General features: G+C 41.4%; 1 protein-coding gene across 1 annotated transcript in view; it reads left to right on the plus strand.

The window, feature by feature from the left end:
• The window catches only part of col4a5 (collagen, type IV, alpha 5 (Alport syndrome)), a 55,610-nt gene that overhangs the window by 19,257 nt on the left and 23,247 nt on the right, over window positions 1–13,106 (plus strand). The window contains exons 2-21 of the mRNA XM_080022884.1: window positions 3,540–3,596; window positions 3,766–3,855; window positions 4,904–4,948; window positions 5,180–5,224; window positions 5,318–5,380; window positions 6,547–6,600; window positions 6,686–6,712; window positions 7,120–7,200; window positions 7,346–7,408; window positions 7,486–7,521; window positions 8,117–8,158; window positions 8,260–8,352; window positions 9,798–9,851; window positions 9,967–10,023; window positions 10,130–10,174; window positions 10,284–10,337; window positions 10,462–10,503; window positions 11,093–11,186; window positions 11,510–11,545; window positions 11,708–11,959. Coding sequence (XP_079879010.1) covers window positions 3,540–3,596; window positions 3,766–3,855; window positions 4,904–4,948; window positions 5,180–5,224; window positions 5,318–5,380; window positions 6,547–6,600; window positions 6,686–6,712; window positions 7,120–7,200; window positions 7,346–7,408; window positions 7,486–7,521; window positions 8,117–8,158; window positions 8,260–8,352; window positions 9,798–9,851; window positions 9,967–10,023; window positions 10,130–10,174; window positions 10,284–10,337; window positions 10,462–10,503; window positions 11,093–11,186; window positions 11,510–11,545; window positions 11,708–11,959 — 1,330 coding nt within the window. The remainder of the gene's footprint in view (window positions 1–3,539; window positions 3,597–3,765; window positions 3,856–4,903; window positions 4,949–5,179; window positions 5,225–5,317; window positions 5,381–6,546; window positions 6,601–6,685; window positions 6,713–7,119; window positions 7,201–7,345; window positions 7,409–7,485; window positions 7,522–8,116; window positions 8,159–8,259; window positions 8,353–9,797; window positions 9,852–9,966; window positions 10,024–10,129; window positions 10,175–10,283; window positions 10,338–10,461; window positions 10,504–11,092; window positions 11,187–11,509; window positions 11,546–11,707; window positions 11,960–13,106) is intronic.

The raw sequence follows: 13,106 nt of genomic DNA on the forward strand, positions 1-13,106 counted from the left end.
TCATACGTCATACCGTCATACCGTCATACGTCATACCGTTATACGTCATACTGTCATACGTCATACTGTCATACGTCATGCTGTCATACCGTCATACGTTATACTGTCATACCGTCATAACGTCATACGTCATACTGTCATACCGTCATACGTTATACTGTCATACCGTCATAACGTCATACGTCATACTGTCATACCGTCATACGTTATACTGTCATACCGTCATACGTTATACTGTCATACCATCATACTGTCATACCATCATACCGTCATACGTCATACCGTCATACTGTCATACGTCATACTGTCATACCGTCATACGTCATACCGTCATACGTCATACCGTCATACGTCATACCATCATACCGTCATACGTCATACTGTCATACCGTCATACTTCATACTGTCATACCGTCATACGTCATACTGTCATACCGTCATACGTCATACTGTCATACCGTCATACGTTATACTGTCATACCGTCATACGTTATACTGTCATACCATCATACTGTCATACCATCATACCGTCATACGTCATACCGTCATACTGTCATACGTCATACTGTCATACCGTCATACGTCATACCGTCATACGTCATACCGTCATACGTCATACCATCATACCGTCATACCATCATACCGTCATACGTCATACTGTCATACCGTCATACTTCATACTGTCATACCGTCATACGTCATACTGTCATACGTCATACTGTCATACGTCATACTGTCATACTGTCATACTGTCATACTGTCATACTGTCATACGTCATACTGTCATACTGTCATACGTCATACTGTCATACTGTCATACGTCATACTGTCATACCGTCATACGTCATACTGTCATACGTCATACTGTCATACGTCATACTGTCATACTGTCATACGTCATACTGTCATACTGTCATACGTCATACTGTCATACTGTCATACGTCATACTGTCATACCATCATACGTCATACTGTCATACCATCATACCGTCATACGTCATACTGTCATACGTCATACTGTCATACCATCATACCGTCATACGTCATACTGTCATACCATCATACCATCAAACCATCATACGTCATACTGTCATACCATCATACCGTCATACGTCATACTGTCATACTGTCATACCATCATACCGTCATACGTCATAGGGGGGATGGTAGCTCAGGAGGTAGAGCTGGTGGTCTAGTGATCTAAAGGTTGCTGGTTGGATCCCAGGCTCCTCCTGCTAGCATGCTGTAGTGTCCTTGAGCAAGACACTTAACCCCTCATTGCTCCTGATGGCTGCGTCCGTCGCTGTTTGAATGATTGTAAGTGGCTTTGGATAAAAGCGTCTGATCAATGACTAAATGTAAATGTAAATGTAAATGTAATGTCATCCCGTCATACCAGACTAGATGGCGTCTGGTTATATATTGTAATAACATGATGCAGTTCAATATTGTCCTTCAGTAAAGTAATGCAAACGAGAATCCCAGATGATATCCAGTCTCATCACAATATAAAATATCACACAGCTATATGGATATATTATCCATATATATTTATAGATAGATGGATATAATATCCATATATATTTATATAGATATATGGATATAATATCCATATATATTTATATATAGATATATGGATATAATATCAATATATATTTATATAGATGTATGGATATAATATCCATATATATTTATATATAGATATATGGATATAATATCCATATATATTTATATAGATATATGGATATATGGACCCTTGACCGTACAGCAGTGACACACACAGTACATAAAGAGTCATAAAAGACTGAAAATTTAAATACGTTTCATAATAATTTGTTGATGGATCCCCCCCCCTCCCTCATCCTGGCATGCGTGCAGTCTGCACTGTCTCTCTCTGTGTCAACAGGCCTGGGAAAAGTTAATCACCTCCACCCCTCCCTCCATCCCTCCTCCCTCCATCCCTCCCTCCATCCCTCCTCCCTCCATCCCTCCTCCATCCCTTCTCCATTCATCCCTCCATCCATCCATCCTCCATTCCTTTCTACCTCCGCCCTTTCTGGTTGTTTTTAGTTGAAAATTTTCCACTGACATCCAAAGAAGTTCTCAAACGCAGGGATGGGGAGTGAGAACGAACGAACGAACGAACGAACGAACGAACGAACGAACGAACGAACGAACGAACGAACGAACGAATGAAAGAAAAAGAAAGAATGACAAAAGAAAGAAGGAAAGAAAGAAAGAAAGAAGGAAAGAAAGAAAGAAAGAAGGAAAGAAAGAAAGAAAGAAGGAAAGAAGGAAAGAAAGAAAGAAAGAAAGAAAGAAAGAAGGAAAGAAGGAAAGAAAGAAAGAAAGAAGGAAAGAAAGAAAGAAAGAAAGAAAGAAAGAAAGAAGGAAAGAAAGAAAGAAAGAAAGAAAGAAAGAAAGAAAGAAAGAAAGAAAGAAAGAAAGAAGGAAAGAAAGAAAGAAAGAAAGAAAGAAAGAAAGAAGGAAAGAAAGAAAGAAAGAAGGAAAGAAAGAAAGAAAGAAAGAAAGAAAGAAAGAAAGAAAGAAAGAAAGAAAGAAGGAAAGAAAGAAAGAAAGAAAGAAAGAAGGAAAGAAAGAAAGAAAGAAAGAAAGAAAGGACATTTTCGGTCACTGAACCATCTCTGCTTAGGTAAAAGGTTTCTTACGAGATGACGCTTCTACTCTCATCAAGAATCCTCTGATGGTTCTCAATGTGTGGTCCGTGCCCCTCCAGGAGGTCCTGAGCAGGGGTCCCGGGGGGTCACCGTCACTTCATGTTCCATTTCATGTTTGGTTTCTCAGGTGGTTTCTGGGTGCTAGGCCGCCCCCTGGTGGCCGTCGTGCTCCTTCAAGGATCAGCCTGGAGATGTTCTGACACTTTCCTGCGTTGTTTATATTTTCTTTGCCATTGAATGTGTCGTGATAAATATCGGTGCAGTGTTTCAAGGTGGTGACATAGAAGTAGGATGGTGGCTGTGACGGTGGTTGTTCCCTCAGCGAGCTGCTTTGCAGGCATCTCCTGTCACACGTTGTCGCCCCCCGGTGGAGAGGGGCTGTCACCGCCGTCGGCTGCTCCCACCCTCCCCGTCCACAGGGGCTTTAGTTGTTCTATTAATTTATGACTGAAATATGAATCATTTTCAATTATTTAAAAACAAAATTGCATTTACACAAAATTCTTTTTAACAATTTATTTTTTACCCCTTATGAAAAGAGCATTTGGGTTATAATTTCATAAGTTATGATTTATTCGGTCATTATTATTTATTTTTATATTATTCCTTATAAATTTATTTTTATTAACTGTTATTTATCTATTATTTCATCTAAAAAATAAAGAAAATATCTCTCCTTTTTTGTTTAGTTTTAAAAGAACTGGACATACAGTATATACCGGTGGTCCACTAGCAATGGAGCCGCGACTAACTTTTGGATCGGGACCCAGCAGTTGAGAACCCCAGCTGTTTACCACATCAACTGAAAGAAATAAAACATACTTCTCTCTCTCTCTCTCTCTCTCTCTCTCTCTCTCTCAGGCTTGCCATGGATGTGTGGGATCCAAGTGTGACTGTAGCGGAGTTAAAGGAACCAAGGTCAGTGAACACACACACACACACATTCAAAATAAATGTTTTCTTTTCTTTTATGCATCTAACGCTTGAACAGAAGACTTTATTGACCTTAAACGAGCGGTGTGTGTGTGTGTGTGTGTGTGTGTGTGTGTGTGTGTGTGTGTGTGTGTGTGTGTGTGTGTGCTTCCAGGGTGAGAGGGGGTTCCCTGGGTTGACCGGACAGCCTGGAGTTCCAGGATTTCCAGGCCCCGAGGGGCCCCTCGGCGGGCGGGGGGAGAAGGTGCGTGGGTAGGGGGGCCACCACACACAGCGTTGATGACGTCGTTAGTCAAAGTGCTGCGCTCGGTATTAGGGTGGAGGTGATGTAGAGCCAGTTGGAAGTGGGCAGAGCCATCAGTGATAACCACCGTCTGTACCTTATTACACACATTGATATAATGATGATATGATATGATTTTATAACTAGTGTGACTAGTTATATAACTTGTACATATCGTTTAATAAATACTATGACTAGTTATATCACTAGTATGTATGTGGTGGATGGGATGGCTTGAGCAGCCACACCTGTTGCTCGTTGGTTGGGCTGACGAGCGGCAGGTTTATAAAGCCATCCTCACATTGTCAGGATGGCACAGAGACACAGAAGACGATGGGATGTAAACATCAGTTTACTGCGGAGCGGAGGCTAGCTGGAACAAGCCAGGAGCAGATAGAACATGTCATGACGGACTCCCATCCTGAGTGTGTGGATGGAGGTTTTACCTGCTGCTCGTTACACCAACCAACAAGCAGCAGGTGTGGCTGCTGAAGCCATCCCATCCACAACAGTTCTAACAGAGTTCTATAGCTAGTACATATATTTTAATAAATATTATGACTATTCATAGAAGTTGGTGTAGTTGTATAACTCGTATGTCTAGTTGTATAACTTGTATGTCTAGTTGTTTAACTAGTATGAGTAGTTACTAATTACTTGTATGTCTAGTTTAGGAGCTTCCGCTATGAGAAATAGGCAACTGCGTAGTGAACTAAAGCATAAAAACTATGAATATAATTTTAAAACCACATATTAGTTTTAATATTAATACTAATATGTTGTTTTAAAATTATATTCATTCATTTATATTTATATTACTATTAATTTAACATTGCGTTGGGACTTTGATATTCATTTCTATCATTCATCTCCTCAGGTCTTTGTTGTAGTTTCTATGTTGCGCCACTAGCCTGTATTACTGTTCCATCCATCCATCCATCCACCCATCCATCCACCCATCTATCTATCCATCCACCTCTTAAGTTCCATGTGTCTCCTTGTTCCTCAGGGAAGTGATGGACCAGGAGGACCATCTGGTCCTAAAGGAATAAGAGTGAGTGTTGGACTTTCCTTGATGATGTCATCACTCCATTCAAATCTGAAGCAACAAACGAAACTTCTTCACAATCCACTGTTTTTCCTTTTAAAATCAGCTCTGACCAGCAGATGTCAGTGTCTCCCCCTGATTCAATGTCTGCATTTATCATTTTTATTATTATCATTTGAAATTAAAATTTGACACGTCGTCATGGAAACAATCCCGTCTTTCTGCTGCTGACCACAGGGGCCGACAGGACTTCCAGGATTTCCAGGAACGCCAGGAATCCCGGTGAGTTTCCGGCCCAGGGCGTTCCTAATCCGTCCGTATTCAACCGTGTTCATTTCAAAGTGAGTGACGTCGCCCGCTGCCTCTGTCTCCCAGGGTCTGCCAGGCCAGGACGGGGCCCCGGGCCCCCGAGGGACGGCGGGCTGCAACGGAACCAAGGTTGTATTCTGCGGGCGAGTTGCAGCCATTTTGAATTTGAGAGTGTGAAAGTAACGATGTCGATCTGAGATTTAAGAAAACATGGATTTAGGAGGCAATTGCCTTTGTTTATTGCCTTCTAATGTTAACATATATATTTTAACATATAACATATAACATATAATATATATTAACATATATATTTTATTATATTAAATAATATTATACCATAGTATAATATAATATAATATATTATATTGTACTACATTATATTATATTATATTATACTATATTATATGATATAATATTATATTATATAATATTATACTTTATTATATTTTAAAATAATATATTTTATTATATCATATTATATTACATTATATTATACTTTATTATATTTTACTATTATATATTTTATTATATTATATGATATTATATTATATTATACTATATTATATTTTATTATATTTTATTGAATTCTATTATATTATAATATATTATATTATACTACATTATGTTATACTATATTATATAATATTATATTATACTTTATTATATTTTATTATAATATAATTTATTTTATTATATTATATTATATGATATTATATTATATTATACTTTATTATATTATATTTCATCATATTATATTACACTATATTGTATTTTATTATATTATATTTTATGAAATTCTATTATATTATAATATATTATATTATACTTCATTATAGTATAGTAATATAATATTATACTATATTATATTATATTATACTTTATTATATTTTATTATAATATATTTTATTTTATATAATCAAATAAAATATAATCAAATATAATATAACATAATATAATATAATAAAATATATTATAATAAAGTATAATATTATATTATATTATATTTAATTTAATTTTATTTTATTTTATTTTGATTTTATATTATTTATTTATTATTTACTATTTATTATTGATTTATTTATTATATATTATATTTTATTTTATTTTATTATTATTATAGATTCTCAAGGCAGAACAATGACAAACAATGATTTGTGACATCCATGTCATGTGACGTTAATGATGGTGGGACTTTCTTTATCTGGGGTCATGTGACTGATGTGTCTCAGAATCAGAATCAGAAATACTTTAAAAATCCCAGGGGGAAATTACTATGCCTGTCTCCGTGTCCGCAGGGCGAGCGTGGGTTCCCAGGGAATTCAGGGATTCCGGGACTGGAAGGACGATCGGTGAGACGGCAAATTAGTCGACAAAATCCCTCTTGATGCTGTTTTGATCCCTTGGAAGCCTCACTGGTCTTTCTCTCCTCTCCAGGGGCCACCAGGTTTGCCAGGACCAAAGGTAAGAGGACCCAAAGGTTGAGGTTCTAAATAACTTAACCTCAACTTCAATAACCCACTGAGGTCAGAAGAACTTTGAACAACCTCTGGGTTCCACAGTTCCAAGGTCACGCACCTTCTCCTTTCTGACCTTTCACCGACCTCTGACCTCCTCTGACCGTTCTAACCCACCTTCTCCGACCTTCACTGATCTCCTGGCCTTTGACCTTCCCCAACCTCTATTGACCTCTGACCTCCACAGACCTTCTCTGGTCTTTGACCTTCTCCCACCTCCAATGACCTCCGACCTCCACTGACCTTCACTGATCTCCTCTGGCCTTTGACCTTCTCCGACCGCCACTGACCTCCGACCTCCACCGACCTTCGACCTTCTCTGACCTTCTCTGCTCTTGTCCCGTCCGTCTGCAGGGAGATCGAGGAGATGTGATTTCCACGAACCGCTTCGGCGAGAAAGGAACCGCGGGGCTGCCCGGCCTCCCAGGAGTCCCGGTCAGTTCCCGCCGTCATCTGTCCACGGAGATCTGCCCGAAAAGAACTCACATGACCTTCAAATCCGTCCACGCGCAGGAAGGCCCGAAGGCGGAGCACCCTGGAAAACTTCTCATGTGTGTGTGTGTGTGTGTGTGTGTTCTAGGGAGCTCCTGGACCCCCCGGGTTGCAAGGTCCCAGCGGCCTTCCAGGACCCAGAGGATATGAGGTACAGCTTCATTCGTCTCCACTTGCTCCATACCTTTAACAGCGTTGACGGTGTCTGACTCCGGTTCTGTTTTTCAGGGGCGTCCAGGTTCGCCCGGACCCCCCGGACCCAAGGTGAGCCGGGTCCCCTCCACCCACGACGCACCATCAACTGTCCCAATTTTTTTGTATGGCTATTTCGGTTCCTTCTCTGGGTTTGCATCATAGAATCGGATCATCATCATATTGCAGCGGATCACATCGTTTTGAAGTGTGGACCGTCTCCATACTGATTGTTGTTTGTTATATGTTCAAATATTATTCTGATGTCACCCATCAAATGACCGGTGCAACCAATTGCAGCTTCAACATTTTGATTTCAGAAGACATTGTGAAACATGTTAATCATGATAACAAATTGCACCATAACTTCCTCCTGACAAGTAATATACTAATATGTGCTCATGTAGGAAGTTAACATGAGAGATACGGTTATTAACGTTTTTTTTGCGGTCCACACCCGACCGCAAGTTGCGCGGGGGAAAGGCACGTTTTCAGTGATTTACGAGAAAATACCTGCGTGGACCACCAGGGGGGGTGGCGCGCAGGTTGAAACAGGCTGCTCTGGAGGAAACGTTTGAGGGGGATTTAGGTTCGCCTGGTTTCTCAATGTTGTTGTTGTTGTTGTTGTTGACGCCTCATGCCGCTACATATCTCCTCTGTTCTCCAGGGAAACATGGGGTTGAACTTCCAAGGCCCCAAAGGAGAGAAGGTAAACCCCAAAAAGAGACCGTCTCTCAAATAGCCACGCAACCACGTCTTGACCCTACCTATCATGATTACGAAAACGTCCTTTGTCGTTGGTTTCCCCAGGGCGACCTGGGTCTTCCTGGACCTCCGGGCCCCCCGGGTCAGGTCGGAGAGCAGAAGAAACCTCCAGAGTCTGAGATCCAGAGGGGAGACAAGGTACCGAAATCCAGAGTCCTCCGGCTCGGAGACCCGGTCGCTTCTTCCAGTTTGCACAGACATGGCTCAGTCAGGGAGAAAAGGCCACGAATCCCATCGCATCGACAGCAAAAAAACACCGGCTTAGGACAAGACAGCAACAAAAGAAACACAAAACTCAATGTCGCTCCAAGTGGTCCAACGATTGACCAGACCCCCCCTGCCTGGGTCTGAAATTAGTCTAAATATCACAAATATATCAAATTCACAAAAAAGAATGGATAAAAATCTGTGTTTGAACACAATGACTTATTTAAAATATTTGTCAGCGTCTCAAAGCGCTGCCCAAAAACACAGGTTGTTCTTTTTGCGGGGCTTTTATTTTGGCGGGCACCAACATAGGAGGAAACAGGGTGTATTCACACCTGTATTCCCTGTGACCTTCAGTCCGTCCTATAAGGCAAGTATTTGTCATTCATTGTTCCATAATATTGGAGTCCAATGGTAAGATAAGAACTTTCCAAAGATTAACCCCAAAATTATGTCACCTTTGGAAAATTGAAAATCTTCAATTCAATCCAATGCCTGACCAAGCCTCTGACCTGCAGTGACAAACATCGCCACCAGATAGCAGTATAGGCTTCCAACTGCCATCCTCTTTGTGGCCACTAGATGGCAGTGTCGTTTTATCTCTCGTTTGACTCCAAACATCAAACATGATGGAGTGGAGTTGGAGTTAAAAATATGGATTGTACAATAAATAATAAAAAACAAAATTGGCTATGACAATTTAAACTGCAACTAACGATTATTTTCATTATCAATTAATCTGTCGATAATTTTCTTGATCAATCGTTTAGTTATTTTGTCCATAAATTGCCAAATTAAAGATGTCGATCACCGTTTCCAAAATTCCAAGGCGACCTCCTCAAATGTTTTTCCACGACCCAAAGACATTCAGTTTACTGTCACACAGGACTAAAGAAACCAGAAAATATTCACATTTAGGAAGCTGGAATCAGAGAAATTGAAACATGGAAATGTTCTTCTTAAAAAATTAATCAAAATGATTAATGGATCATCAAGATAGTTGGTGGTTCATTTTATAGTTGGCAACTAATTTATCCACTATTCGTTGCATCTCTAATAACAATAACACCCTGATAAACAATAAGTGTGAAACTAGAATTACCAAAAACAATCAAATAAACCTAGAAATCAACAATAGGCAAGAAGAAATGGCAACATACAATAATATAGAATTAAGAAATAGAAAGGAAACACTTTCCGATATACAATAACCCAAACATAAGCAGTAAAATAAATCTATAGTAGAATAAAGCAACGAAAATACACCTGAGAATGAACAATGAATAATAGCTGGTTATACAATCAGCCAAAAAAAACGAACAATATGCTTTTCTCGACTGAAATCGTTGTTTTGTTTTTATTCTCGCGGTTTCCAGGGCGACAAAGGTTCCCCGGGTCTCACTGGTGAAAGCGGTCTTCCCGGACCTCCGGTAAGTATGGCGATTAACCCTATACTCGCTCGCGTCACCGACCCGAGGAGGAAAGTCGCCTCTCCTCATCCAATCATCTGTTGACTGTCGGTGTTGTGCCCGTTGCTTCGCTCAGGGTCCCTCCGGCGGACAAAAAGGGGAGAAAGGTGAACCCGGAGAGGCCGGGAAACGAGTGAGTACCACGCACACCGAACTACACGGAGGCCCGTTGAGCGGCTGACTAGCAGAACCGCTGGTACTAGTGCTTGATGGATCTTCTTTCTTCTTCTTCCTCGCAGGGGAAACCTGGTAAAGATGGTGACCCGGGCTCCTCCGGCTTCCCAGTGAGTCCCAACAACTTGGAAGTCAAAAGGTTTAAGAGAGTTTCAGTGTTTGCTCTACAATTTGTCAACTGATATCCCTCCATCCCTTTCCTCTCTCGCACTCTCTCAGGGAATCAAAGGAGAACTGGGTATTCCAGGTCCGCCAGGCAGGGATGGAGAGAGGGTGACTTTTTCTTTTTCATATTTACTTTTAAAATTCTGTGTTTATTTATTCTTCCCCTTTTTTTAATTTTTTGACAGATTATTGCATTATTTTTAACCTCCCCCTCCCTCTCTCTCTCTTTCAGGGAGATAAGGGTGACCGTGGATTTCCAGGACCTCCAGGATTGGTGTGTATTTTATTGTTTTTTTCCACCATTTTCATTGTCTTTTGATCTGATTAACCCATTATTGTGCGGCCGAGAGAATGGAATTCACAACGCAGCCCTGTGAATGCACTTAAACAGACGCAAAGGGAGTGTAGTTAAAAGCAGTTTACCTTTTGTGTGTGTGGGCGGGTCCTTAAAACCTGTGTATAATTTAAATTAGGAGGAATTAACATTGCCAATTTTTTATGATCAAACTTAATTTATCTCACCCAGACACAACATAAACTCTGCAAAAACCAGAATAGCAATAAGAAGAGAAAAATCCCGCTGCTTTCAATAAATACAATGTTCGTGCTGCGAAGTCATGAAAATATATTCATGGCCACTAGGGTGCGCCAGTGGTCTGGGTCGCCAATTCAATAAACCTTATAAGCAGAATGGAAACTAGTTAGTAATAAAAAGAGTAATAACTTCAATCTTAACTTCACTTAACAGTACATTTGTCATTTATTCCATTCCATTTCATTCCTTGACAAATTATTTGGTGCAGTACCGACCGTGACCACTTGACAGAGGCATTTTTCCCACGTCCTCCGTTTTGCGCCCCCAGGTGATCGGCAGGCAGACAGACGGTCGGGTCGGACCCAAAGGAGAACCCGGATTCCCAGGAAGCCACGGACGCAAGGGGGACAGAGGACCAGCAGGTCAGGTTTAAATGTAGTCCCGCAAGTCAAGTCACTTCCAACGTAAATAACATTAATCAAAATGATCATGAGCCATTGTGACAACATTTACTATTTTAAAATGTTTCAACAATATATAGTTTATAGCATATACTAGATATACAGTACTGTACATATTTGTTTTTTTTACACCTCCCTAGTTGTTCACGAGGGTTTGGACTTTAACTCAGTAAGCAGTTTAGAGGTTTTTTTTAATTTTACCCCAAATCAAGGTATTCTATTGAGTTTTTAAGTTTCAAGTTCTAAGTTTGAAGTGCTGACCTCTGACCTCCTGTCTTCCTCAGGATTGACGGGTCCTCCAGGACAGCCGGGCATTCCAGGTAACCTGCACTTTAAGCGCGCACAAAGTATCAAGTATTAAACGTCAAAATGTGGGCGTCAGTCTTTGCTGGAAACTCTTCTGATTTGGATAAAATATGGATACAATTCTGCATCTCTTCCTCCATCCATATTCCCTTCCATCCACCTCTTCCACCCTCCAGGTGTAGTTGGTGGCGGTCAGCCCGGAGCTCCAGGCTTCCCAGGAGATAGGGGTCAAAAGGGAGAGGAGGGCGCCCCCGGCGTCTCCCTGCCCGGCCCCCCAGGGCGGAACGGCGGCCCCGGACAGCAGGGCCTCCCGGGCCCCCCCGGACCTCCAGGCTTCTCTTCCGGAGGAGGAAATTGCATCGCTGGGGAGCCCGGGCGGTCAGGACCGCAAGGAGAGAGGGGCTTCCAGGGAGAGACTGGCCAGAAAGGTGGGTTTGGGTCAGGTTGGTTTGGTTTGGGATGGGTTGATGTGTTGTGGGTCGGCTTGAGTTGTATTCAGATTGTCTGGGTTGGTTTTGGGTTGGGTGGTCTTGGTTAAGTTTTGGTTTGGTTGAGTTGGGTCGGGGTGGGTTTGTTTGGGTTGGTGTTGGTTTTGTTTTGGTTGAATTGCGTTGGGTTGGGGTTGGTTTAATTTTTGTTTGGGTTGGGGAGATTTTGGTTGCATTGGGTTGGGTTGGATTAGGTTGGGGTGGGATTGGTTGGGTTGGGTTGAGCTGGGGTTTGGGTGGGGTTGGCTGGGTTGGGTTGGGGTGGTGTTGGTTTAGTTTAGATTGGGTTGGGGTGAGTTGGGTTGCGTTCGGTTGGGGTGGTGTTGGATTGGTTGTGGAGTTGGTTGGGTTGAGTTTGTGTGGGGTTGGTTGCGTTGGGTTAGTGTTGGGGTGGGGTTGAGCTGGGTTGGTTTAGTTGGGTTGGTTGGGTTAGGTTAGGTTCGCTTGGGGTTGGGTTGGGTTTGTTTTTGTTTGTTTGTTTGGTTCGGGTAAGATGGAGTTGGTTTGTGTGGTTTGCTGCGGTGCCTTATTATGTGGTGACAGCTGGTGCGGGTGCTCTGCGCCCGGTCAGTGTTTTGGGGTGTTACACCCATAGAGTAACAATGGAGATAAAACCAATCTCTTGGTTCTTAGATTGACACCCCGGGATCTCAGCAGAAATCAATTAATTCATTTTAGGTGTATTTTTATTTTTAAGCAGTATCTGACCTTAAAAGGCGTCTCCAACTTTTGGGGAAATTAATTCTTTGTCCATCTGCCCTGATGTAGACGAGATGATCAATACCAATTTTGTCCTTTTGTGTCTAGTATGGTGATATTGGCTGCATGCTAACTGTGCTAGCTCAATGCAAGTCTGCAGAAGGATCACCGAGCCGGAAGACACAGGACGTATTGCTGAAATAGCTCAATTCAAGATTCAAGAGGTTTATTCGGAAGGTGTATTTCCCTAACTTCACGGCAGCAAGGCTAGTTGATCCGCTCTTCAGCCATGCATTCAGCTAACACAGTTAGCGGGCGGTTAACAAGTTTCCCTTAGAGTCAGTATTTCCCATTTTAAAAAGAGATTTTTCATTCAACAAAGTATAAT

The sequence above is a fragment of the Zeus faber genome, assembly GCF_960531495.2.
Source record: "Zeus faber genome assembly, chromosome: 22".
Taxonomy (NCBI): domain Eukaryota; kingdom Metazoa; phylum Chordata; class Actinopteri; order Zeiformes; family Zeidae; genus Zeus; species Zeus faber.